At 34.1% G+C, this 27,866-nt stretch overlaps 1 protein-coding gene across 1 annotated transcript in view; it reads right to left on the reverse strand.

Annotated features, from left to right (window-relative positions):
* The window catches only part of Su(P) (prostaglandin E synthase Su(P)), a 65,053-nt gene extending 37,626 nt beyond the window's left edge, over positions 1-27,427 (reverse strand). Inside the window, exons 1-3 of the mRNA XM_081765681.1 lie at positions 27,031-27,427; positions 18,803-19,006; positions 3,766-3,965 (exon numbers count right to left, since the gene is read on the reverse strand). Coding sequence (XP_081621807.1) covers positions 3,766-3,965; positions 18,803-19,006; positions 27,031-27,333 — 707 coding nt within the window. The 5' untranslated portion in view covers positions 27,334-27,427. The remainder of the gene's footprint in view (positions 1-3,765; positions 3,966-18,802; positions 19,007-27,030) is intronic.
* Between the last annotated feature and the right edge of the window lie 439 nt (positions 27,428-27,866).

The raw sequence follows: 27,866 nt of genomic DNA on the forward strand, positions 1-27,866 counted from the left end.
ACAAAAAATTCCGAGCGATACACATGTTTTCCACAAATCGGAGTTCTTGAAATTTTTGAAAAGAATGTCGTTATCCCAGCTCATTCTGTTGTTTCGGCTTGCCATTCAGAGCCGATTTGGATTAATTTAGAATTAACTATCCTTCATGATCTCGGTCATGAATCAATACACACATGTTGTAGCCACATACATACATAGGAAATAATATTATTCTAGACCAACATTAGAGATTATCACTTAAAGCTAAAGTTATCACTCATTCACATGCACAAACATACATGACAATGTATTGGTACAGGTGAGTATGTAATATGTGCTTGGAAGGAAACTGTCGACTAACTACAGTTTGGTAACAAAATATTAATCACATACGAATAAGTGTGCATATAGTTATATCATTATACATGAAATGTTAAATTATGTCAATATAGATTTATATAGTTATATCATTATACATGAAATGTTAAATTATGTCAATATAGATTTAATGTTAAAAGGGATGAAAAAATTTAATTATAGATTAAACATTAGTCACATCAAATTGTATCTCCTATATTAATAGGGTTTTTAAAAAAAATTGTCAAGTGAGTCTTTTCTCGTCGTTTCAGATCACATTCTGTTTCACGTGTCCGTAATGCACCCCTTTTAACGTCCATGCACGTAATTCGCATCTATTCAGATATACACATGAAACGATATCTACATATTTGCAATTATCACAAATTCAGTTTATATACTTATTGATCTATATATTTTTATTCATTCGTAAATTTAAAACGACAAAATTTCCGTCATTGGCTTTGATTTAACGAAATGACTTATTCCATTACTTCGTTTGCTACTTGGTTAGCACAATATCTCTTAATTTATCGTCATATTATATGTTATTGTACACTCACTTCCTCGCAGTCATATTAGGACGATTTAAAGGAACCAGAAGTTTCATCATGGAGATTATGTTATCAATGTCGAAATATAAGCAGTATGAGGTTACGGAAGTTGTTAGTCGCCTTCGCACTAAGATCACAATCACTGAGGTGGAAAAACACTATTTGGATCCGAAGGTTTATATATGACAGGGTAACGGAGACACAGCTGTATGGGAAGATTTCAGGTTTATGGACTTAAGGATAAACTTGATGGTAGCTTAGGGTTACGATAATCTGCCTTATTTACATGCAACATGCAATTAGTATAACTATGTAAGACGTTAATATACATATATGTAAGTTAACCACATTACAAGCTTAAGGATGGTGTTCAACATAGGGCGGTATATTCCAAATTTATGCTTTACGTTCAAGTTATTACGTTACTTTACATTTCGAATTTACGTTTTATAATGGTCGAATTTATGAAAATATGGCAGCAAAAAAAAACGTTCGGTTTAGATAACAAGACCCTTTATTCACCTTTAGCAAAGTATTTCAACATTATACACTTTCTTCAATATCACATTTACATTCATTAGGCATTTATACTTCAACATACATATAACATTATTTTACCACTTCAAATTAATTACCCCGCTCAATAAAATTTTTAGGTTGCAACACTACATACAATAAAATTAATTCGACTAGACGATAAACAAATAACCGCTAAATATTGTAAACACTTACATCCTCGATGATTTCAGAACTAATGAACATTCCAGATTTCAGGCAGTTACGTAAACCGAACTACAATAAATAATAATAATAATAAAAAAAAAAAAACCTAACAGTTTGCCACCTAGATGATAAAAACCTCAAAATTTAACATATGGGCCTAAACATCACGAAAATTCATCACTATTGCACTTGATACAAACAAAAAATAGAGACGATGAATATTATAACGATAAACTTTAATCGGAAGATGGTAAAGGAGAACGAAAGCAAAATTAGATTGTATAATATGCGATCGATTACGACTAAAGAATGTCAAATAACGATAGAAACGGTTTCTTGATATCTGACGAGAGTAAGTATTTTAATGTATTTAAGTATTTAAATGTGCATAGCTATTTAGCACTTTCTAAATTTTGTATCGCAGGGTTTGGTAGTGTAGGAAATTATTATTATGTATTTTCTTGTATTACGTAAGCATGAAATAATAAAAATAAATTTTATATATCACAAACAAGTACGACAAGGAAAAGCGATCAACGTCCAGGCCAAACCACTTACGCTACACATTTCGAATTTGAACACTACCTAGAATTTGTATGTAAGGCACCACTAAGAAAAGATTTTCGGAAATTTGACGAGGAAAGGAGGAAAATAGAGGTGGTAATTATTATAATAAAATCCATGAATCTGAAGGCTAGAAACATGAAATTGGTATGGACTTCCTATTTAAAATAATTATACACGTCTTGCACTGTTTTTTTTTTTTTTTTTTTTAATTATTATTTCTACTCAAAAAGAAGAAAAAAGGGTGGGACTACAGCTGTTATAATAAGGTGGGCATATTTTGAAATCCATTAAGGTTAGAAACATGAAATTTGGTATTTAGAATTTCCCTTTAAAATAATTAAAGACTTGTTCTAGTGTGTTTATATATATATATATATATATATATATATATATATATATATATATATATATATATGTTGTAATTAGTTTTAAATGTGTCCAAATGGAGCTCTCTATTGAGTGCTGAATTCTTAATTCACCCAAGAAACTGAGAATTTGATTTATGCAGTCTAGAAAGTGAACCTTCAATTTTATGATAAAAGCATACTTAATTTCACAGAAATGTTCATTTGCTAAGTCATACTGTAATCAAATGCTATTCATATCCAGTTTCGTTCTCCCATTTATCTTCGTACGTTCCGAACCGAACACTACGTTTATTTTTCCATTTTCAATGGAAAACAAGAGAACTTATCAGTATTTCTGGTTCAATGCTACAAAACAACGGAAAGTCAATTATATTTCCAGATTAATAGAATGCTGAAGTGCACTATGTGTTGTATCTTTATAGTCAGTCTGTTGTGGATTGATTGGTTTATATTACTGAGAAGCTGGAAGACTGTAAAAAGGAGCTTTGGGTTTTCGAAGGTTTATCTTTTAACTGTAACTATATATGATATCGGAAGAGAACCGTTCTGTCATGAAGGAAACAATATACTGGTTTTGTTGTCAAAATAGCTCACTTCGGTAATAAATAATGCATCGTGTTTTGCGATTCAATTTTCAGTCTGCATCGCATTTTTATGATTTGTTTTGTATAGTAAACTGCAATGCGATACCGTTTAAGAAAAAATGCTGATACGAGGGTGGATTGGAAAATTTGTGGCCCGACAAAGAAGGAAGCAATTATTTTATGTTTGTATACATTAGTTGCGTAGCAATATCCGTTGGTAGTCATTGTGTCGCGCCCGCTCTATTCTCTTGATCTGACCCCCTTGGACTTTCACTTGTTTAGAAACCTGATAAAGTTTTTGAAAGGTAAATGATTTTCTTCGGATGCAGAGATGAAAAGTGCTGTACTGGGATATTTTGCAGGACTTGAGAAATCATTTTTTTTTTTTTAAATAGTGGTATAGAAGCGTTATCGGAAAGGTGGCGTAAATGTATCTCGGTCGAGGGGAATTACGTGGGAAAATAAAACAAACTTATCCAAATATTTTCTAATTTCGTAGGTCAGGCCACGAACTTTCCAATCCACCCTCGTATGCATGTTATGTATGAATGGAGAGAGAAATAAACAGAATATCACGATCTACATAGGCACACACAGCTAAGAAAACAATCGTGACATGCATGGAACACTTACAGTTGCTCTTCTTTCGTACGTGGCGAAGATTTTCCAAGAGTCATAATGGAGTAGCGATTCATCACATCTAGTTTCTCCTTTCCATCTTTATCCTTAAAAGTCATTGTCGGGTAACACCTCAGCAAGTCTTTCAACGTATTTTCTCTGTTTTCACCATACGAAGTCAATGCTGATATGATCATGGAACTATCAATCAATTGCTACGAAAAGATACAGTTTAAAAAGAGAATCAACACAATATCTGCCAAGATTCATTTCGTAAATCACACGCTGCTACATATAACAAGACAGAACGAAAGTTAGCAAGTATTTGTGCCCTATAATAATTCATCAGTTCAGTTTTTTTTTTTTAAAGAAAATGAAATATACCTTCATTTTTTATCAGATGGTGTGCATACTACTAACCAACAATTTGGAATTTTGAAATTTAAGGAGTTTATTGCAATGTTTTATAACTGTCTGCATAGATTGCTGATATGGGCCAGAAGGAATAATAATAATAATAATAATAATAATAATAATAATAATAATAATAATAATAATAATAATAATAATAATAATAATAAAATAACTGCAAAATTGTTTACAAAATACGACTTTTTAAGGTATGCAATCTGAGAATCAATTTGTTAAAAGTTTATGTTAGTAGTAGGCCCCGACGTATATTGAGCCGAGTCAGCAAAAATTTTTGTGACGTCATAGGTCAAAGGTCAATGACCTTGGCCCGGGGTCAATGACCTAGGGGTACCTAGGACCACCCCTCTAAATTTTGGCAGGGGTACCTTGGCCCACCCCCTAAATTTTGGCAGGGGTACATAGGACCACCCCCCTTAAATTTTGGAAATTGCCAAATTTAAAAATTGGGTGTGGTAGCCTAGGACCATAGTATGTACCTCTATCAGTATTGGGTGTCTATGTCGTTCCCTTTTATGGGTAAAAAATTGCCAAAAATTTAAATTTCGGGGGTTTTTGACCTAATTTATCCCCTTGGATGAGGTATTATTACCCTATATAGTTATATGGGCGTATACAGGGGTCCATTACCTTTCATAAGACATGGGTATATTAATGCACCCCTTGAAAAATTTGGGAGGGGGTACGTTGGCCCACCCCTTAAATTTTGGAAATTGCCCAATTTAAACATTGGGTATTATAGTACCGGACCCTAATATGTATCATGATAAATTTGGGTGGTCCACCTCGTTCCCTTCTAGGGGTACAAAATTGCCAAAACTATAAACGTAAGCAATACGTTGTACCACGTGTTTGGTTTTTGACCTAATTTATCTCCTTGGATGAGGTCCTATTACCTTATATAGTTATATGGGCGTATACAAGGGTTCATTTCCTTTCATAAGACATAGGTATATTAATGCACCCCCCCGGGAGGGGTACCTTGGCCCACCCCTTAAATTTTGGAAATTGCCAAATCTAAAAATTGGGTGTGGTAGCCTAGGACCATAGTATGTACCTCTATCAGTATTGGGGGTCTATGTCGTTCCCTTTCATGTGTAAAAAAATTGCCAAAAATTCAAATTTCGGGGGTTTTTGACCTAATTTATCCCCTTTGATGAGGTGTTATTACCTTATATGGTTATATGGGCGTATACAGGGGTCCATTCCCTTTTATAACATATGGGTATATTAATGCACCCCTTGAAAAATTTGGGAGGGGTACCTTGGCCCACCCCTTAAATTTTAAAAATTGCCCATTTTCAACATTGGGTATTATAGTACAGGACTCTAATATGTATCATGATAAATTTGGGTGCTCCACCTCGTTTCCTTCTAGGGGTACAAAATTGCCAAAATATAAACGTAAGCAATACGTTATACCACGTGTTTGGTTTTTGGTCGATTTTATCCCCTTTGATGATGTGTTATTATTCTATATAGTTATATGGTCATGTATAGGGGTCCATTACCTTTCATAAGATATGGGTATATTTGTGCACTCCTTTAAAAAATTTGGGAGGGGTACTTTGGCCCACCCCTTAAATTTTGGAAATTGCCCAATTTAAAACATTTGGTATTATAGTACCGGACCCTAACATGTATTATGATAAATTTGGGTGGTCCACCTCGTTCCCTTTTAGGGGTACAAAATTGTCAAAATATAAACGTAAGCAATACGTTGTACCACGTGTTTGGTCTTTTGGCCCAATTTATCCTCTTGGATGAGGTTCTATTACCTTATATCTTTATATGGTTATGTATAGGGGTCTATTCCCTATCATAAGACATAGGTACATTTGTGCACTCCTTTAAAAATTTGGGAGGGGGTACTTTGGCCCACCCCTTAAATTTTAGAAATTGCTCATTTTATATATTTGGTATTATAGTACTGGACCCTAACATGTATTATGATAAATTTGGGTGGTCCACCTCGTTCCCTTTTAGGGTACAAAATTGCCAAAATATAAACGTAAGCAATACGTTGTACCACGTGTTTGGTTTTGACCTAAGTTATCCCCTTGGATGAGGTCCTATTACCTTATATGGTTATGTATAGGGGTTTATTCCCTATCATAAGACATAGGTACATTTGTGCACTCCTTTTAAAATTTGTGAGGGGTACCTTGGCCCACCCCTTAAATTTTAGAAATTGCTCATTTTATATATTTGGTATTATAGTACTGGACCCTAACATGTATTATGATAAATTTGGGTGGTTCACCTCGTTCCTTTTAGGGCTACGAAATTGCCAAATTTTAGTACAACCACGTGTTTGTTTTTGGCTCAATTTATCCCATTGGATGAGGTCCTATTACCTTATATGATTATATGATTATGTATATTGGTCCATTCCCTATTATAAGACATGGGTATATTGATGCACCCTTTAAAAATTTGGGAGGGGTACCTTGGCCCACCTCTTTATTTTGGAAATTGCCCAATTTAAACATTTGGTATAATAGTATAAGACCCTAATATATATATATATATATATTACTATAAATTTGGGTGGTCCACCTTGTTACCTTTCATGAGTAAAAAAAAAAATGCCAAAATATAAAGATAAGCAATATGTTGTATCACGTGTTTGGTTTTTGGCCCAATTTATCCCGTTTGATGCGGTCTTATTACCGTATATGTTTATATGGTCATGTATATAGGTTCATTTCATATTATAAGACATGAGTACATTGATGCACCCCCGGGAGGGGTATCTTGACTCATCCACTCAGTTTTAGAAATTGTTTAATATAACCATTTGGTATCTTCGTACAGGTCTTCAATATGTACCACTATAAATTTGGATGGTCCACATCGTTCCCTTTCATGGATAAAGAACTACCAAAAATCAAATTTCGGAGGTTATTGACTCCTATTTAATACGTTATATGGTTTATTATCTCTATATGTTTATGTTTTCTTTTAAATTTGGGAATTATAAAATAACATAATTTGGTAAACGTTTTCTAGGACCCATTGGTGTTCCTCTTATGGCCAAATATTCAAAATTTAAAGGTTATTAACCGGCTTTATTATTAAATGAGTACAGGATTTATTACTTTTTTCATAAGACACAGGTGTATTTGTGTACCAATCTTAAATTTTGGGAGGGGTACATTTCTTATTGTCATATCAATAATTGGTAATTGTTCTTTGGGTAAATCATTGTGATCACGTGATCAGTTTTTGACCTATGATGGGATTAGGAGTCCAGGACATTGGTACATTTAAACTTTGTAGGATAATTTGAGAATGCGTCATTGGTATTGATTATTACAGCCAAATATAAACGTAAGCAATACGATGTACCACGTGATTGACCTTGACGAGGTAGTGTACAGGGATACATAGCTAACCTTATTGAATCTTATGACTCATAGTCTTAAGGGAATACATGCTACAACACTGGCAAAGTTATTGTTGATGCAATTTGATTGGTTGATCACTATCTTTCGTGCAATCTGATTGGCTGATCACTATCTTTCGTGCAATCTGATTGGTTGCTGATTTTCAAATCTTTGCTGCATTCAGTTTTATTTTAACATTTAAAAAGTTTGAAACTTTGGTTTGACATTTTTTTGTTTGATATTTTTCGTTTGAAAATTTTTTTGTTTGAAATTTTTTGTTGCAAAATTTTGTTTGAAATTTTTTTGTTTCAGAATTTTGTTTGAAAATATTTTGTTTAAATTTTTTTTGTTTGTAAATTTTTGTTTCAATTTTCTTTGTTTAAAATTTTTTCGTTTGAAATTTTTCGTTTCCAAAATTTTTTTTCTGTTTCAAGATTTTTGTTTGAAAAAATTTTTCGTTTCCAAATTTTGTTTCAAATTTTTTGTTTGAAAATTTTTGTTTGAAAATTTTTTTGCTTGAAATTTTTTTGTTGCAAAATTTTGTTTAAAATTTTTTTGTTCGAAATTTTTTGTTTTGAAATTTTTTGTTTTTCCAAAATTTTTTTTGTTTCGAAAGTTTTGTTTGAAATTTTTGTTTCAAAGTTTGGTTTGACATTTTTTAAAAGTTTGTGCACTCAGAACTAAAACCTCTGGCAACATTGTGGTGCAATAGTACACGTCAGAACATGATAATGCAACGTCATCAGTTTTTCATCATCGTTCGAGTTAGTATTCATGATAACGTCATCATGGCTACTTGTCTGCAGTTTCTAAACACACGTGATGTGATGAAATCATTTACCAAGATTACTGATTTACAACAGAATGTACCTTATAGAATCTTAGCTAGCCAAATGATCCCTACAAAGTTTGGATTAAGAATCGTAGTGAAGCTTGAAAATGATAAGAATATAATTTTACCAGCAAGATCTTTACCCATGGAAGCATCAAAACAAGAAGAAGTGCTGCGTTTCTTAAATACTGGATCTGTATCTTTATGTTATAAAAGACTCTTGGGTCGAAGTCATCAATTTGAATTTAGTACACAGCCAGATTCGTCAGCAATTGTGATGAAATCATGAATTCAAACGTCAGCACATCAGCCGTAGTTGTATGAATGTGGTTGGTCAGCATGACGTCAGCGACTGTGATGAAACCATGAATTCAATCGTCAGCACATGACGTCAGCCGTAGTTCTATAAATCAACCAATACCGTGAAATCATTTGAGCAAGTGCTTTTCAGGAGGAAAGATGTGTACTTCTAACGATAAAGAGTTCATCTTCGCAAGCTATTATCCAATAAATATATTTCAAACAAAACATGTGATGATTGGTATCAGTGCTAGAACATTTGAACCAGTAATTCGATTGGGCAAAGCAGAACAATTTGGTGTACAACTGACCTGTGAAGAATGGCAAATATTATGTTCACGAATCGACCAAATGAACGATTATTTTCATGATGAGCTAAATGTGACCATAGTCAAATCATTAGGCTCAAATCATGAAGTGGTCCTCGAAGAGAAGATGGTGCTGTTACGTAAAAAGAGTACATTCCATGTCCCTCGCAACATGGTGTATCTAACACAAACGGAATGGAACAAATTCATCAGCGTATTTCAGTGTGTGAAACATGCAGTGGAAGTGTGTAACAAAACTAGTATATTCCTGAAAAAGTACTATTTTGAAAAATGTGTTATGCATATTGTACAACATGTATCTAGATATTGTGATGGTTGTCAACATCGTTCGTGGGTGCATACCTGTATTGATAAACAGTTTATTTGTGATCAAATGGACATTGAGTTTCCACCAATTGATATTGCATTAGACCTTAAAAGACTTCAATTGGAATTAAAATTATATGCTAAAGACAAACTAGTGCAAGAAGTTCAAAATACATTGTATCGACAATATCCAGATCATATATCTGGTATGGATGTATGTGGAGTGTAATAAAATGATCCATTTCAATGAATTGTGTTTTTTCATTTCAAGTACAACCCTATGTTCTGACGTGTACTATTGCACCACAATGTTGCCAGAGGTTTTAGTTCTGAGTGCACAAACTTTTAAAAAATGTCAAACCAAACTTTGAAACAAAAATTTCAAACAAAACTTTCGAAACAAAAAAAATTTTGGAAAAACAAAAAATTTCAAAACAAAAATTTCGAACAAAAAAATTTTAAAGAAAATTTTGCAACAAAAAAATTTCAAACAAAAAAATTTTCAAACAAAAATTTTCAAACAAAAAATTTGAAACAAAATTTGGAAACGAAAAATTTTTTCAAACAAAAATCTTGAAACAGAAAAAAATTTTGGAAACGAAAAATTTCAAACGAAAAAATTTTAAACAAAAAAATTGAAACAAAAATTTAAAAACAAAAAAATTTTAAACAAAATATTTTCAAACAAAATTCTGAAACAAAAAAAATTTCAAACAAAATTTTGCAACAAAAAATTTCAAATAAAAAAATTTTCAAACAAACAATTTTGAAACAAATTTCAAACAAAATTCTGAAACAAAAAATTCAAACAAAAAATTTCAAACTAAAAAAAATTTTACGTTTCACGGTTAACCGTCAAACTTTATCCGGTTTTTAACTATTCGATTAACAAATAAACGGTTTTGATCATATTTATCAGTGAGTCCAAAATGTTGAACGAAACCAAGATTTTTAAATGTTAAACAAAACTTAAAACTGAATGCAGCAAAAATTTGAAAATCAGCAACCAATCAGATTGCACGAAAGATAGTGATCAGCCAATCAGATTGCACGAAAGATAGTGATCAACCAATCAAATTGCATCAACAATAACTTTGCCAGTGTTGTAGCATGTATTCCCTTAAGACTATGAGTCATAAGATTCAATAAGGTTAGCTATGTATCCCTGTACACTACCTCGTCAAGATCAATCACGTGGTACATCGTATTGCTTACGTTTATATTTGGCTGTAATAATCAATACCAATGACGCATTCTCAAATTATCCTACAAAGTTTAAATGTACCAATGCCCTGGACTCCTAATCCCATCATAGGTCAATAACTGATCACGTGATCACAATGATTTACCCAAAGAACAATTACCAATTATTGATATGACAATAAGAAATGTACCCCTCCCAAAATTTAAGATTGGTACACAAATACACCTGTGTCTTATGAAAAAAGTAATAAATCCTGTACTCATTTAATAATAAAGCCGGTTAATAACCTTTAAATTTTGAATATTTGGCCATAAGAGGAACACCAATGGGTCCTAGAAAACGTTTACCAAATTATGTTATTTTATAATTCCCAAATTTAAAAGAAAACATAAACATATAGAGATAATAAACCATATAACGTATTAAATAGGAGTCAATAACCTCCGAAATTTGATTTTTGGTAGTTCTTTATCCATGAAAGGGAACGATGTGGACCATCCAAATTTATAGTGGTACATATTGAAGACCTGTACGAAGATACCAAATGGTTATATTAAACAATTTCTAAAACTGAGTGGATGAGTCAAGATACCCCTCCCGGGGGTGCATCAATGTACTCATGTCTTATAATATGAAATGAACCTATATACATGACCATATAAACATATACGGTAATAAGACCGCATCAAACGGGATAAATTGGGCCAAAAACCAAACACGTGATACAACATATTGCTTATCTTTATATTTTGGCATTTTTTTTTTACTCATGAAAGGTAACAAGGTGGACCACCCAAATTTATAGTAATATATATATATATATATATATTAGGGTCTTATACTATTATACCAAATGTTTAAATTGGGCAATTTCCAAAATAAAGAGGTGGGCCAAGGTACCCCTCCCAAATTTTTTAAGGGTGCATCAATATACCCATGTCTTATAATAGGGAATGGACCAATATACATAACCATATAATCATATAAGGTAATAGGACCTCATCCAATGGGATAAATTGAGCCAAAAACAAACACGTGGTTGTACTAAAATTTGGCAATTTCGTAGCCCTAAAAGGAACGAGGTGAACCACCCAAATTTATCATAATACATGTTAGGGTCCAGTACTATAATACCAAATATATAAAATGAGCAATTTCTAAAATTTAAGGGGTGGGCCAAGGTACCCCTCACAAATTTTAAAAGGAGTGCACAAATGTACCTATGTCTTATGATAGGGCATAAACCCCTATACATAACCATATAAGGTAATAGGACCTCATCCAAGGGGATAACTTAGGTCAAAACCAAACACGTGGTACAACGTATTGCTTACGTTTATATTTTGGCAATTTTGTACCCTAAAAGGGAACGAGGTGGACCACCCAAATTTATCATAATACATGTTAGGGTCCAGTACTATAATACCAAATATATAAAATGAGCAATTTCTAAAATTTAAGGGGTGGGCCAAAGTACCCCTCCCAAATTTTTAAAGGAGTGCACAAATGTACCTATGTCTTATGATAGGGAATAGACCCCTATACATAACCATATAAAGATATAAGGTAATAGAACCTCATCCAAGAGGATAAATTGGGCCAAAAGACCAAACACGTGGTACAACGTATTGCTTACGTTTATATTTTGACAATTTTGTACCCCTAAAAGGGAACGAGGTGGACCACCCAAATTTATCATAATACATGTTAGGGTCCGGTACTATAATACCAAATGTTTTAAATTGGGCAATTTCCAAAATTTAAGGGGTGGGCCAAAGTACCCCTCCCAAATTTTTAAAGGAGTGCACAAATATACCCATATCTTATGAAAGGTAATGGACCCCCTATACATGACCATATAACTATATAGAATAATAACACATCATCAAAGGGGATAAAATCGACCAAAAACCAAACACGTGGTATAACGTATTGCTTACGTTTATATTTTGGCAATTTTGTACCCCTAGAAGGAAACGAGGTGGAGCACCCAAATTTATCATGATACATATTAGAGTCCTGTACTATAATACCCAATGTTGAAAATGGGCAATTTTCAAAATTTAAGGGGTGGGCCAAGGTACCCCTCCCAAATTTTTCAAGGGGTGCATTAATATACCCATATGTTATAAAAGGGAATGGACCCCTGTATACGCCCATATAACCATATAAGGTAATAACACCTCATCAAAGGGGATAAATTAGGTCAAAAACCCCCGAAATTTGAATTTTTGGCAATTTTTTTACACATGAAAGGGAACGACATAGACCCCCAATACTGATAGAGGTACATACTATGGTCCTAGGCTACCACACCCAATTTTTAGATTTGGCAATTTCCAAAATTTAAGGGGTGGGCCAAGGTACCCCTCCCGGGGGGGTGCATTAATATACCTATGTCTTATGAAAGGAAATGAACCCTTGTATACGCCCATATAACTATATAAGGTAATAGGACCTCATCCAAGGAGATAAATTAGGTCAAAAACCAAACACGTGGTACAACGTATTGCTTACGTTTATAGTTTTGGCAATTTTGTACCCCTAGAAGGGAACGAGGTGGACCACCCAAATTTATCATGATACATATTAGGGTCCGGTACTATAATACCCAATGTTTAAATTGGGCAATTTCCAAAATTTAAGGGGTGGGCCAACGTACCCCCTCCCAAATTTTTCAAGGGGTGCATTAATATACCCATGTCTTATGAAAGGTAATGGACCCCTGTATACGCCCATATAACTATATAGGGTAATAATACCTCATCCAAGGGGATAAATTAGGTCAAAAACCCCCGAAATTTAAATTTTTGGCAATTTTTTACCCATAAAAGGGAACGACATAGACACCCAATACTGATAGAGGTACATACTATGGTCCTAGGCTACCACACCCAATTTTTAAATTTGGCAATTTCCAAAATTTAAGGGGGGTGGTCCTATGTACCCCTGCCAAAATTTAGGGGGTGGGCCAAGGTACCCCTGCCAAAATTTAGAGGGGTGGTCCTAGGTACCCCTAGGTCATTGACCCCGGGCCAAGGTCATTGACCTTTGACCTATGACGTCACAAAAATTTTTGCTGACTCGGCTCAATATACGTCGGGGCCTACTACTATGTTGCTGTTGGACCGAGCAACAATTGAGCTGAAATCTGCTAAACCTCGGAAAGCGAGAGTAATATCATTACGGAGGGGGGCAGTAATATGAGCTTTATACTAGCAAATCTAATCAATTAGGTTCCACTAATATACTCAAGACTACAACTTCAATTCTTTTCATATAACACAAGAACTTATTTTAGTATCAGCATCTATTCTTAACGCACTTAGCTCATACGAACGTAATTCTTGAACCTATAATAACTCATGAAACAACGTAAACTCTAATTGACCTTCCCTATCAGTGGAAAATTCTCGTATGATCTATCAGAACAATATTTGATATACAAAAAAGAAATAAATGCACGAGTACACGGGGTTATTCCTTTCATTTATCATAATAATATAAACAATAGTATCTGCTTTTACACCCCCTAATTGTGCTAGGCATAAGTATGGGAAGTGCTATAAAACGACTATGTCTGTCCATTCGCCTGCCTGTCAACAGGTATCAAAGCAAGAACGATAAGAAACATTGAGAAATTTATTTCTGGTATAAACTCAACGTTTCAAGAGGAGTTTCAATTTCCGTCTTATTCCTCTATTGAAACTAAAAGTGTATAGATTTACCAGTTTCGGTGTCAATGACGACAGACATAAAGCAAAAAATGTAAGGGAGATGGAGAAACTGTTTTATGATACGGCTTTATCATCTCAAAGACAGACCTGTTTTTTCGCCCTTATCAGTCTACTGAAACACGAAATGGTTGAAATTCAATGAAACTTTCGGTTTCAATGCTGATTCCCACAAAATCAAAGTGGTAGGCCTAATAAATAGCAAGAAACAGTCTTCTGGTGTAAATTTAGTATTCCGAAGATAGGTTAAATCTCGACTCTAATCCCTTTATTGTAACCAATTCAGCTCTTAATTCCTTTATTGCAACCGAAAGAAGTAGAAATTCACTTTCAATTTCAATATTTATCTCTATAGAGCAAACGCGGTAATAGGTATCAAGAAATTATTATTTATTTTTTTAAATAAAAATTTAATGTGCCAGGAATAGGTTGAAACCCACGTGACCGTCTGCCCGGCCACAAAACTATGTTTTTGGACGACCAGTGTATTTCTTTTTAACTTTTATTCATGCAACGAAATTATTATTTTATTCATAGAAACGAACAGCTATTTTTCCTTCTAGTGAGAACTTCAATTCTTTCTGTTTATGCAGGTGTTCTTTGGCCGTTCTTATCGTTTCTCACGGTGGAACAAAGAACTTGTTGTTTTTCAATGCAACTCTTATCGTCTAGACAGTGTGTTTCGTCGCAGCAAACTTATTTTTTCTTTCTCTAAAATAGTTTCCAACTTATAGTCTTCGTCACCATGACTGTTCTGCATATACTTTTTTCTTAACAACATTTATTAAGATTGGGAATATTTTTGGATACGAAGTTGATATTGTGTGGGAATGATATTGTGTTTGTCGTGTTCTCACGCACTCATATTACGTCATCCTTCTTGCCGTGAGAACAAGTGTTCACGTCCTGCAAGAGTCGTAGATGAAATGACTCATACACACAATTACCATCGTTCGCTCCTTTTCACTGAACTGTTTTATGTATAACAGTAGTGCATAAAAATCCTATAACCATGGAAAGAATTTATCGATTTAGACTGCTACACTTTTTTAAACTATTATTTCCAAACTTCTTTCTCACGGGACCAAATAAAATGTTGCCAGTGTTTTCTATTATAACATCGACCCATTGGCACTGCGTATGAATGCAGAAAACATTAACTTTTTTTTTTATTATTTGATAGAGTGCATTGTCAACCCTAAGTGTCGAAAACGGGTTGTTCCCAAGGTTCAGTAGAAGCGGGGAGTTAGCATAAAGAGTTCGTTATAAGAAGAAGTGATAGCAAGAAGTCAGAGTATGAAGAACTTTGTGGTGCTACATTAATATATAGGATGTGAAGCAAAAGGACAAACAGATACCTTCGGGATATGTAGCGTCCTTTTGGAGTCAAGATACTTCGTTGACCAGCGTTTTTCCAGCATTTCCCCTTTCCCCCTTGTCATTATTACATGAAAGTCTTGACTCAGTGCAAAGAGTCAATTTATAGTGCAAGTGATATTTAAACAAGGGCTATGTTTCTAGTGTTCGTATATATTGTGCGCATATCTACATTTACCATGCATGTTAAGAGTTTTATTCTCCATTTCGCTTATTCTATTGCCGCAGTGCAATTTCTTCCGTTTGAGCACTTAGCTCTGTAAAGTGAGAATTTTGTGTGTTGTTAATGCATATATATATATTTTATTCCGTTTCGCACCCACATATATTCATACTCAATAAATAGGAATTTACCTAAGTAAATATCATCGTCTTCATTCATGTGTGTGTGAATTCCTGCGAGCAGACGACTTGCCAGTTGCGTATACGTATGCGTGTGCATACGCAAAAGTAAGTATAACACAACCTGAGTCTCAAAAGCACTAGCGTGGCTCATGCCAAATCACTTCTCATATCTCAATATTATCAATCAGCGCCCAAACAGAGTATGAGCCTGGACCAGAATTGTTATCAGCTGTTTTCTTAGGGAGTTCTTCAGGAGCCAGCACCCAAGGGAAACGGTAGGTAGCACCCATCTCTAATCTCTGTATTGAAACCGCAACTAGCCATAGTCTATCGCTTCTGGTTTTAATCTTAAATCTTCGTATAAGTAGTAAGTTAAGTGATAGCAAATTTTGACATAGATTTATCTGTCTACAGAATCCGAAACTAATCAATCTATTACTTCTAGTTACAATACTGCATCCATATAGTTTGAAAGTCTCCCGTACTTTCAGAATATGAAAAGAACATCGTTTGTTTATATAAACTATTCACTCAACTCGTTCATTTGGAATACTTCTTGCATCACTGCCATAGGCCGATTCTTTATCAACACAAATTAATATTATATTTCTTTTCATCTCATCTCATAAATATCATAAAATACATTTTAATACTTCTCTCGATTTTCTTTCTATGGAGCACTTCAAGGTATTATTTTACATTTTGAACAATTATTTCTTAACGATAATAAAGAACTTTACTGACCTTTTTCCTATGCAGGTCAGTCATTAAGCGGCATTTATCAAATATTTTGCTCACGCCAAGATTCGTAAATAGTTATGGCGAAAAGGAATATTAATACAGTAGACTCACGAGTATCTGGCCTAATGTGGCGGAAGGGCAGGCTGGATAACAAAAAGGCCGGACAGGCCGGAGTTCTATGAACTCTTTGTTTATGAACATTAAGCATACCGCAAGAACACTTTAACAATACAGTATTGTACTGTACTGTACAGTTATAATCAGAAACAGCGGCAAGCGTACTGTATTGAGGTTCGTTACACACTGACGAAACAATGAACAAGGAGCAGAACACTGCTTTTATCCTGTCACAACTTGTATTTTGCACACGACACGTAGGAGAATCGTAGCAGACGCCCACTTCCAATGCCTTGGCAATGTTACCAATGCAACGCCTTGCCTTCCTCAAGAAAACTATTCGGAAGTCTGCTGTACTAGATTGACAGAGTACTTAAGAGAATCTCGAGGCGATACAAGCCACTTCTCGATTATTTAAGCACCTACAAAACAAACTATACACACTAATTAAGGATACTAAGGTCTTGCAACAGGCCTTATCTTTAATTATAAAGTGATGTCTTTGAGGTATATTACATTAAGACCAACAAGAAAGCTCAACACTGAAAAAGACAATTTAGAAAGAGAATGGCGATAATACTATTGCAAATTTCATCAAGAAAAAATAAATAAATTACTACTAGAAACATAAGAACTCCCTTACTCCAAATTTACATTACTTATTCTAGTAGAAATTTTGTATTTATATGATGATCTATGAAGGCACCAATACGGATAACACAAAAAAGGTAATTTGGACAGAGAAGAATAACGATATTAATTACTTTTATCAACTAAAATAAAATTAATTATTCTTATAAGAATAATAACTTTTTTTTTACTCCGAATTTACAGGCGTCCCACGATTATGCCCTTTAGCCTAAGGAAGACGATGATTAAGGTGAGTAAATGATGATGGAAGAAGTGGTGGAATGAGAATGTGGGAGGAAACGGGAGTACCCTGAGAAAACCCACGGACTCGATGTTTTCCACCAATAACTTATCTGGCCAGGAATCAAACAAGGAACCTCACGTACAAGAGGTAAGCACTCTCAATACTAAACCACCGTGCTCCTGTATTTCATTTTAGTACAATTTTGTATATAATATACAGAAAATCACTAAACGAACCAATGTGGATAATCTGTTAACACTACAACTGAATCTCTCATTGCTTTCACCATGTCTTTTGTTTTGAGAAGTGGACCACGTTACAAGGACCCTCTTAGAATACGCCACTATCTTGGAATATCTACAATATTAAAAACAGATAAAAAGTGTAACAGTTAGCAGTTAAGGGCACTTATCTTTTGAAAATAGATTTATAATTATGGGGTGCTGAATTGAGTTACTTAATTCCAAAATTTGTCTTGTCCACTCTACAAATGTTTCGGGGTAGGTTTTTTTTTTTTTTTTTTTTTTTTCACCATCTTAATTTCTACACCTAAAAATAAGCACCGTAACTTTTGCAGACTGTAAAATAAATATCTGAACACATTAAATGCGATAAATTATCTTAAATTAGCTATTAACAAATTATACAATGAAAACACATTCCAAAAAAGTGGACAAGACACGTTTTGGAATTGAGCGATTCAATTAAAGTGTGACGTTCTCACTACAAGTGGTGATTTATAATCACTACTTTCGTATTGACACTCTAAGCTTTCATTTTTCATTGGTATTACTGCAACAAAGCATGTGATGAACTTACTGCGAAGTATGATTTTAGCCGAGTTTTGATTCTGATTTTGTTTACTGAGTTCACGTAACCTAAACATCACTCTGAAATAATATGAGTCCTCGTTGGAATATTAAAATATGGTCATTAAAATTCTTTATTGTGCTATAATATGTACTTTATGTCCTATAAGTAATTATTTCTTATCTTGTTTCCTACATCATCCATTCACTCCAAAAAATGCATATACTGCTTACAACTAAACAACTAAATAAATCATTATGTATACCTGATAACCATCTTCAACCTCTGCGACTAGTATAGGAACTTTCTTATACTGTGACCATTTAATCTGCTGTCTTAAAACAGGGTTTACTTCTACAATGTCGTAGGTGAAACCATGATAATCTAAGAAGGCCCGAACTTTACAACAAAAGGGACATGTTTGATACTGGAATAACATCAGCCTCAAATTGTTTGGTGCTCCAGTTACCTTGAGGGAAAAAGACATAAATATATATATAATTTCACAAAGATATGTTACAAAGATTATGTAATAAAGATTCGTCAACGTGCTCAGCATGACTAATACACTTTACTTATGACCTAGTTTCGAGTCTACAATTATCTTTAATGTTAAACATTATAGGTAAGCACATTCTAAAAATGTATTTACAGGAAATTTAATGATGTTCGGTTTTCGAATCCCTCGAAAGCTGAGATTTAATGATATGAAACATTAAAAATCTTCAAAAGTATTAGAGTTTAGAATTTATATCAATTAGTAGTTTCAACCAATCATGACATGTTCTACATGAACTACACTTAAGTGTATGTTTACCTATTAATATTTCCTATGATTTGTGTTCGATATTAGTATACATGTTACACTTTACAGTTACAATTGGGTAGACAGCTGAAAAGGTGTCTTGAGACCCAACTAGTGTTGTAAAATTTCCGGAAATTTTGAACCGGCTGGTAAAAAACAGTTTTTTTCCGGAGAAAATGTGAAAATAACAAAAATCTTTGTATTAGGTTAGTTTTACTAGTAATGGAACCCTTTTTTTTTTTCGAACGCGTGAAAAATGTAAATTGAAAAATTTTAATATTATGAATATTTAAAAAAGAAGCATTCGAAAATAAAACTGTAGTAATTAATCTTGAAAATTAATAGTCTGCACTCATGTCCTTTATGTGCCTTTTAGTCGTTTACTCCTGGTTGTGTATTAATTACAGAACTTTTACAATTGCATACACACTTAACATCATGAAGCGTTTCTGTTGCAACAAATGATGAAACTGAGTTCTTAAAGTGCTCTTTGATCTGGTGAAATTTTCTTAATTTTAACCAAATTACTTCTTAAAAGAAAGTGTAGTAGACAAATTTCACTAATACTCATGCACTAAGACATATAATTACTATTATTTAATATTCATATACAGACTGTACATATATAAACTTTATGTACAAAATTTTGTATGTAAACAAATACCTGTTTTGTAGTGCCAGAAATTATCTACATATATAAAAATGAAAGTGACTATATTTGTAACTTAACAAGTCTTGAATCACCACACTGATCTCTATAAAAGTTTTCAACGTAGATGAGGTTTGGGCCCGGGATGGATTTTTACCATTTCACTTTGAACGTACAACTTGGAGGAAGGAAGTGCGGATATATATTGAAAATTACCGATCTTAGTGTCGAACTTATAGTTTTCGGAGTTGCTGAGATGAACAGTGACATTACCGATAAAGCTTAAATTCAAATCAGCACTGCAACTTGGGGGAAGGGGAGGAGAGATGCATAAAATGATCAAAAATGACCTATATTAGTGTCAAATCCATAGTTTTCGTGGTTGCTGAGATGAACAGTAACACTTCAGATGCTGTTTAAATAAAAATTCAGGCCCGCAACTTAGGGGAGGAATGAAGTACAGTTGAAAGATAACACTTGAAAGGAATGAAGTACACTTTTGGATTCCAACCGTGTTCTCACCCGGGTCTATAGATGGTTGCACATAGGCTACCGAAATAATCGTCCTGAAAAAAATCAATTATTGTGCAAATAGGTAAGTAATTTCCTTATCTCTTGTTTATTAAAGGGTGAGCATTCTACTAACTTACTAAAACAGTTTTACGCATTTCATTAACTTCTACAACATTTTTCACATGCATAGCTGCCAAGTTTAACATTGACATCATTGAAATAAAATCTTTAGTTTTATGCCTCATGCAAATAAGCTAATTCAAGAAAAGGGACAGATGTAAGAAAACCTACGGACACAATGCTGTCCACAAACATTACATGACATAAGATAGAAGTAAGGATCCCTCGCACACGAGATGAGTGGTCCATCTCACTGAGTCACCGTGGTTCTACCAGCTTTTAATGTTTGATTGCACTTGCACAGAAATATGCATGAGTTAATAACTACTTTCAACGTAATTATGTTGTGGAAAACTTCTAATTATTTTCACTAAAATTTACTAATGTTCTGCAACTATTTTCTTATTAGTTTATGGATTCAAATTTCAGCATTTCTACGAAAAAAAAAACAAAAGAAAAGAAAACAAAGAGAGAAATGATTAATTGTTATAGAATGTACATGCATAAACTTAGTGATTAGTCCAATCAGTGGCGTAAAGAAGGGGGGCACAGAGGGGCCGGCTCCCTCCCAAAGAGGTCCGACAATGTACTTTGGTACTTTGATGTTTGTAATTTTTCTATGTGTACCTATAACAGCACTCCCCCCCCCCCAACACATCCTGGCTACGCTACTGACTCCAATAGAAGATAATTAGCAAACTGGTGAAGTAAACTTGCATTAATACTTTTACTTTGATCTTTCTATAATTTTGTCTTATGCGCTATTTAGATTACTTTTGTCATGTCTTCAATAATAGAACTTTTGTGTACAATGATTCATAAGCAGTTCTGTCGATTTAAGATTCTGATTTATGCTGGACCACTTTAATTTTATTTACGATCTAACAAACGTTTTCAAACGCATGATCGAACCTTATCAATTGCCTTTTCTTTTCTATGTTAAGTAACAACTTACACTCTGAAATGGATCTAAATATTTATTACTAGCGTAATTTTCCATGGGACCTCCCCCCTTCCTTCTTTAGTAGATTATCACTATTTTAACATAAACACACTACTGTTCTAATCACATCTCATGGCTTCCATTATGTAATTAAAAAAATACTGTCACTACTATTAAACTTATTTCAACGTTCAAGCAACAAAGAACATAAACCACATCACGATGGATAGTTTGTAACAAATATAACAACTTCAAATACACTAATGCTTCTGTTGCAATTACTTATCATACCTATAATTATATTGTAAACAATTTACCGGTATAGTTATCTTTATGGTAACATGCTGAAAAAATTAATTTGTAAGAAAACACTACCTCAGTAAACAGTTTGTAATAGCAAAAAGAGCTTTAAATACACTAATGATTTGTCACTTTCACTGATCAATGTCAGTACAAAGCCTGGATAACATACTGTAGCGATTCGCGTCAACGCAACGCAAAATTTGAGTTTGGTTTGCTGTAACCGACATAGCCAAAGCTTTTCATTGAGTGGTTTAATAACAAAAGCAGTAGTTGAGTGGTATAGCTAAGTATGTGACACTAACTGATGCTTGAATTTAAGGTAACCCTAATTGTGCAGATGCGAATTGTAATCATTGGTTTCAATTTCTCCTGCTTTTTAATAAATTGCTATTTGAGAACAGAACAATCTTTGTCACATAAATAAAAGGAACTCTGTGCAAAAGTTGCGGCCGGCCATGTTGGAGATTAATTGTTGGTAACTTCATTAACGTGTAACCATCTATTCCAACACGATAACCGCAAACTTAATATTTAGGTTTGAGCACTGACTTTTTTTTTTTCTTTTCTTCGCCCGCGACTTTCATTAGTCATTCTACAATGATGAAAAATTCAAGTCTCAGATTTTGATAACTTTTTGTACACTGAAAAACATGTTTGCGAATAGTTATCTCCCAAAATAAAACTTTACCAGCCTCATGGTTAATTACTAATTAATTACGCAATTACCTTCAAGGTCAGGACTCAAAAACATCTGATTTTGCGTTTTATTGTTTATTTCAATAACCATAGGAGCTATGAAGTTACCATACCATACCCAAAACCAAATTGGTTCACACGAAATATAGGTATTTCTTAACTTTGTGCTAAAATTTCACACATGCACAACTTTCACCACATGCTCATTCCGGGGCCCGAACTTGGGATCGCAGATTTGAAAGCTACACGCAAAATTACATATGGATGCAAATTTTTTGCTTCATAGCTCTTATGCAGGGGTGCCCACAAGGGGGGCTATGACGCAAAGTGCGTCATTGAAATATTTGGGGGGGTTAAAATCTGTATAAATATGTTTGAGGGAAAGTAAAAATTAATCGAAAAGAAGATTTTTTTCATGGAAGAACACCTACGGGTAGACAATTAGGATGGGGGGTGCGTCATGGACATAAGGGGGGAGGCACCACTGTCTTATGGTTATTGACATAAACAATAAAATGCAAAAAATACCTGTTTTTTGAGTCGTAACTTTGAAGCTAATTGCGTAATTAATTACTAATTAACTATAAGGGTTGGAAAAGTTTTATTTTGGGAAATAACTATTCTCGAACATGTCTTTCAATGTACAAAAAATTATCAAAATCTGAGACTTGAATTTTCATCATTAGCCCTTAACAGGAAACGTAATTTTTTCTCGCTTACAGGAAATGTGTCTCTGTGGGACACGGACATGTATAAGGCAATATCTTTTTAAAAAAATCATATGTGTGATGTAGATTAATGAAACTTTATATTTTGTACTGCGAGGAAAATATGATAAACAAGAATTACATACCGTACATTAATTCGGTTCTATTGGCATATAAGTTCAGAAAATATTTTAATATCTAAATAAAAATAGTACATAAATTTAAAAAGTGACAAATTTTAAGTTCTACACATTACCAATAATTCTACACATTACTACCATGCAAATATGCTATTTGTCCACAGGTAGCTACCCTGTCCAAATGTGTTATTTGTCCAAAAGAGCTTGGAAACGTTTTACGGACATGGTAGATCTAAATAGAGGTAGTCCGAAAGTGTTTTGAAAATGGTGAATACATGTCTTCATATCCTGATTTACAAATAGAACAGAACATTAGAATAGCAATAAGGGCTTTATTTTCAGATAAGTAAGTAGATCTGTAGTTTGACTTTATTCTACTTCAAATTTGTTTCGACCTTCTTCCAACTTCATGTTGAAATCTTTTCAATTATATCATCACATAAGGTACACCAAATATCAACTTTGCTTGGATTTTTTCTCCAAATTTCTTACATGGGTGGTTATACCAGGCATCCCTCTTACTACGTTTTGATGAAGAACCCTTTGGTTTCTTAGTGGTTCATTTGAATTCCAAACAAACCTGTTTTTATCTCTGTATCTAAGGCTTTCATTATCACATGAAACTTGAGTAGGGCTGCTCACATTGACACTTCTGTTACTACTTGACCTCACACCTTGCACTGTACCAGAATTAGTATCGCCCTCACGGTCAGTAGGTAATTCTTGACTTTCAGGAAAAAAATGAGGGTTCTTAATCAGAATCTACTGAAGACAGTAACATAAATTCCTCCTCCACTTTCAGCATTTTTGGAATTTTTGCCGTAGAATAACGATCTGCTGTATTTACAGTTTCTTTCTTACATTTGTTTCTCGAAGTACTAGGTCTATATTTTGCAAATACACAAAATTTCATACAAACAAAATAGTATGTTTAAAGAGTTCTATAGCTTCTCTTTCATAGTAAATAAAAGTCAACCACAAAACCTTTTGAAAGAAAAACTATCTCTTCAGGAAATGTGTGTCCAATAGACACGCAAAAATATAGACGATAACGGAAATGCGTGCCTCTCAGACACCGTAGGTTTTCTAAAATCATCTATAAATGTTCACTCAGACATTAACGCCAACAATGAACTATTGCAACACACGCACAACTAAATAATAGGAAGGTACTGAGAAAACCGATACATTGAGTGAATCAGTGTTGCCAATGTAATAGAAAGAAAAACCATACGTGTCTGACAGACACATGTTTCCTGTTAAGGGTTAGTTGACTTGAAATAGTTATCATTATTTTCATCATTAGTTGACGCATTATTAGTACGCAGGTACCCTAAAATCACTAGATTTTAATTCGTTACGCTCAAGTGCAAGATTACAAAATTTTGACCCATTTTCTTGAAATTAATCGAATATAATTTCTCTAGCCGGCGTATGGATACCAACTGAAGCTGGCACTGTAAAGTTACGCGGTCCTGCTTACCAATCCACTGCTCCTAAGCACGGTTGAAAGAATATGGGATTTAAATGAGTTTTTTTTTTTTTTTTTTTTTAATCTGTACATGTTCACACGTTCATAACTACTCCAGTTTTCAACTAGGAAAGGTGCAGATTTACTGTACGGATCCACATATTTACGGAAAAAAAATTGTGATAATATTTTAATATATCAGTGTGTAAATAATCTAAATCTGCCGTGTTCTTACTTGTGAGACGCGTATCTACGTAAAAATAAATTAATAAAGATCTATGTTGTTAAGCATGGATTTGATCATAAGGTAGGCATGCAAATAAACATATTATACAAAGTAAAGCAAGGTAAATTGTAGTATCCGAAGTCAGTGTGTTAACTCATGACGCGCAATTATACAAGTACCAGAAAGTTAAGGAATCCACATATTTCTGAAATCTAAGTTAGTAATTTTATGTTACTTTGGATCATATATATGCAAGCAATGAAAATATGGGATAGTTTTGGAACAGGAGGGCCAACACAAAGTTAACCTAACCTACCCTAATATAACCTAAGCCAACAAAAATACAGAAAACATACGAAGAAAGCAAGAAATTTTAACTCAAAAAATTCTGGCCCCTCAAATCAAAAATATGCTGAAAATATATCGGGATATTAACTAAAACGTCTTTAATTACATACAAATACATAATTCAAGACGTAAACTAAGTTTTCTTATTCCATATCAGTGTTTAGTAACGTAGTACAAGTACACAATCAACACGTAAGGTGTTTTGCGCTGTCATCGTTTATGTGTGTACCAAAGTTAGGTTACATGTGCTGCAGATGGCGCTCCCGAAATACAAAATTTACGGAGAAATGAACAGAATCAAACTAAATGTGATAATGAGAATAACAAACGTTAGAAAGGTCATTACTGTAGGGTGATGAATAAGGGAGAAAACTTAAGTTAAATTGTGGACTGTATATGTTCGCGGATTGATACGATATCAGGTGAGCTAGCAGTAGAGCATAATCTGGCAGTGTTTCAAACTGACTATGTTATTAACTAACTTAGGATATGTACGCTGATGTACTATCATGGGGGTTAAGGTGGAACAAAACGAGCCCTTCGGGGCTTCTAACCAGTTCCTCCTCCTCCTACTACTACTACTAGGGGGCGCGGTGGCTCAGTGGAAGAGCGTTCACTTCCGGTGCTTGAGGTCCATGGTTCGATCCCAGCTCGCACCGTGTGAACTTTGTGGAGGACAAACACCGTGCTCGTGGGTTTTCTCGGAGTTCTCCCTTTCCTCCCACTTTCTTCATTCCACCATTTCACTCATATCTCAATATCACCTTCTCCTTTAGCCTAACCGGCATAATCGTGGGATGTTAAAGATTTCATTTCATTTTCCTACTACTACTACTATTACTACTACCATTACTACTTATTATTATTATACTATCGATCCATATAGTAAAACTGCACGCACTTTTTTATCAATAAAGTTCTGTGAGCAAAGTGGACTAAATACCACGTGGCATTACATCACGCTCAGCTGGTGCAACTTCAATGTAAATTCAACCTCACCCTTTGAGAAGACGATATTTAATCGGCCGCATTGTTTTAGTCATTAATGAGTAGTGTATACTTTGCAACACTTAACAGTTCAAGGTACTAATTTCGCGCAGTAGTACTATACTGATGTACACGGGCGCAGGAAAGAGCAGAAGAAGCGTGAAAATAAGAAACATTCGTGATTAATAGTGAATAGTGGAGGCCAGAAATGAAACAGGGATAATTGTATGTAAGATATATGAAAGTAAGAAAAGATAAGTTGTAAAAGTTAGCCCCAAACTTCGCTGACGCGCATGCTCCCTACGGACGCAACCTCTTGCTAGCGCTCGGGCCCTGAATTAATTTGATAGTGTTTGAGTGTTTTAGTAGCCACCTAGCACAAGTTGGTTAGTGTCTTCGGCACTAATTCTTATCGTGTACCGGTACCTACACTGAAGCCCTCTCAAAGTGAATATGTACAGAGGAATGCAAGTCCGCACCCCTCAAATGATCGTTGAAGATACAGAGAGGCGATTTAATGAAAAAGAAGTTTATATGCAATGAATTTATGATCCTACAATAAATCTGCATAATAGAAATACTTACTTTTCGAGATATATTAACATCAGGTAGAGACTGTAGTAGGAGACTTTCATATGATGTACTAGCTTGAACGACTGGAACTCGATTGTTTTTCACCTGCTGATAAGAATAGCCACAACCAACCAAGGCACCTAAACCAGCGCCAGTTAGACCAAACACCAATGCTTTACTCTTAGGAGTTTTTGTATCTGATCCAAAGTGTCTGCAGGTTTTTAAAACATGTTGTGACACAGGATAGTTGACACGTACTGTTATCACGTTCCTGTACAGCGGAACAAAATAACACGCACTACGGTACACAAACATAATTAGGATTACTGATTCTAGGCTTTTCCACCCCAATATAATTAGCTTTGCACTAAATTATCAACAAAAGGCAAAGCACAACAAACATATACTTCTTCTTCTTCTTCTTCTTCTTCTTCTTCAAAATAACCACTAACGGTAAAAAAAATAATGCTTCGGACATACTTTTATGTCAGCTACAAATCTAAACTTGTCCTGCGTAAATTTCACAAGGAAGATTTGGAAAGTAATACTAATTTATCAATGTATTAGACAGAAATACCTCCTATGTCTGGATGTTATGACGGCTGACATGAAACTCTACTACGGAGCTACCGTACACTTACCATACTTAATATATAATCTCTCTTTCTGCTCGAGGAAAAAAGTCCGAAGAGCGATTTAAGCAGTAAAATGCGGAACTATACACTTAATAGTTTTATCTTTCAGAAAGAATCCTGAGACAAAATTATAATTCACAATAAGCGAGTCACATGAGGTCGAAGATGAACTAGGACATGGCATTATCCCCCTCTATTGATTACTTCGACCAC

This window comes from Thermobia domestica, chromosome 7 (genome assembly GCF_964235325.1).
Source record: "Thermobia domestica chromosome 7, izTheDome1.hap1.1, whole genome shotgun sequence".
In the NCBI taxonomy this organism is placed as follows: Eukaryota; Metazoa; Arthropoda; class Insecta; order Zygentoma; family Lepismatidae; genus Thermobia; species Thermobia domestica.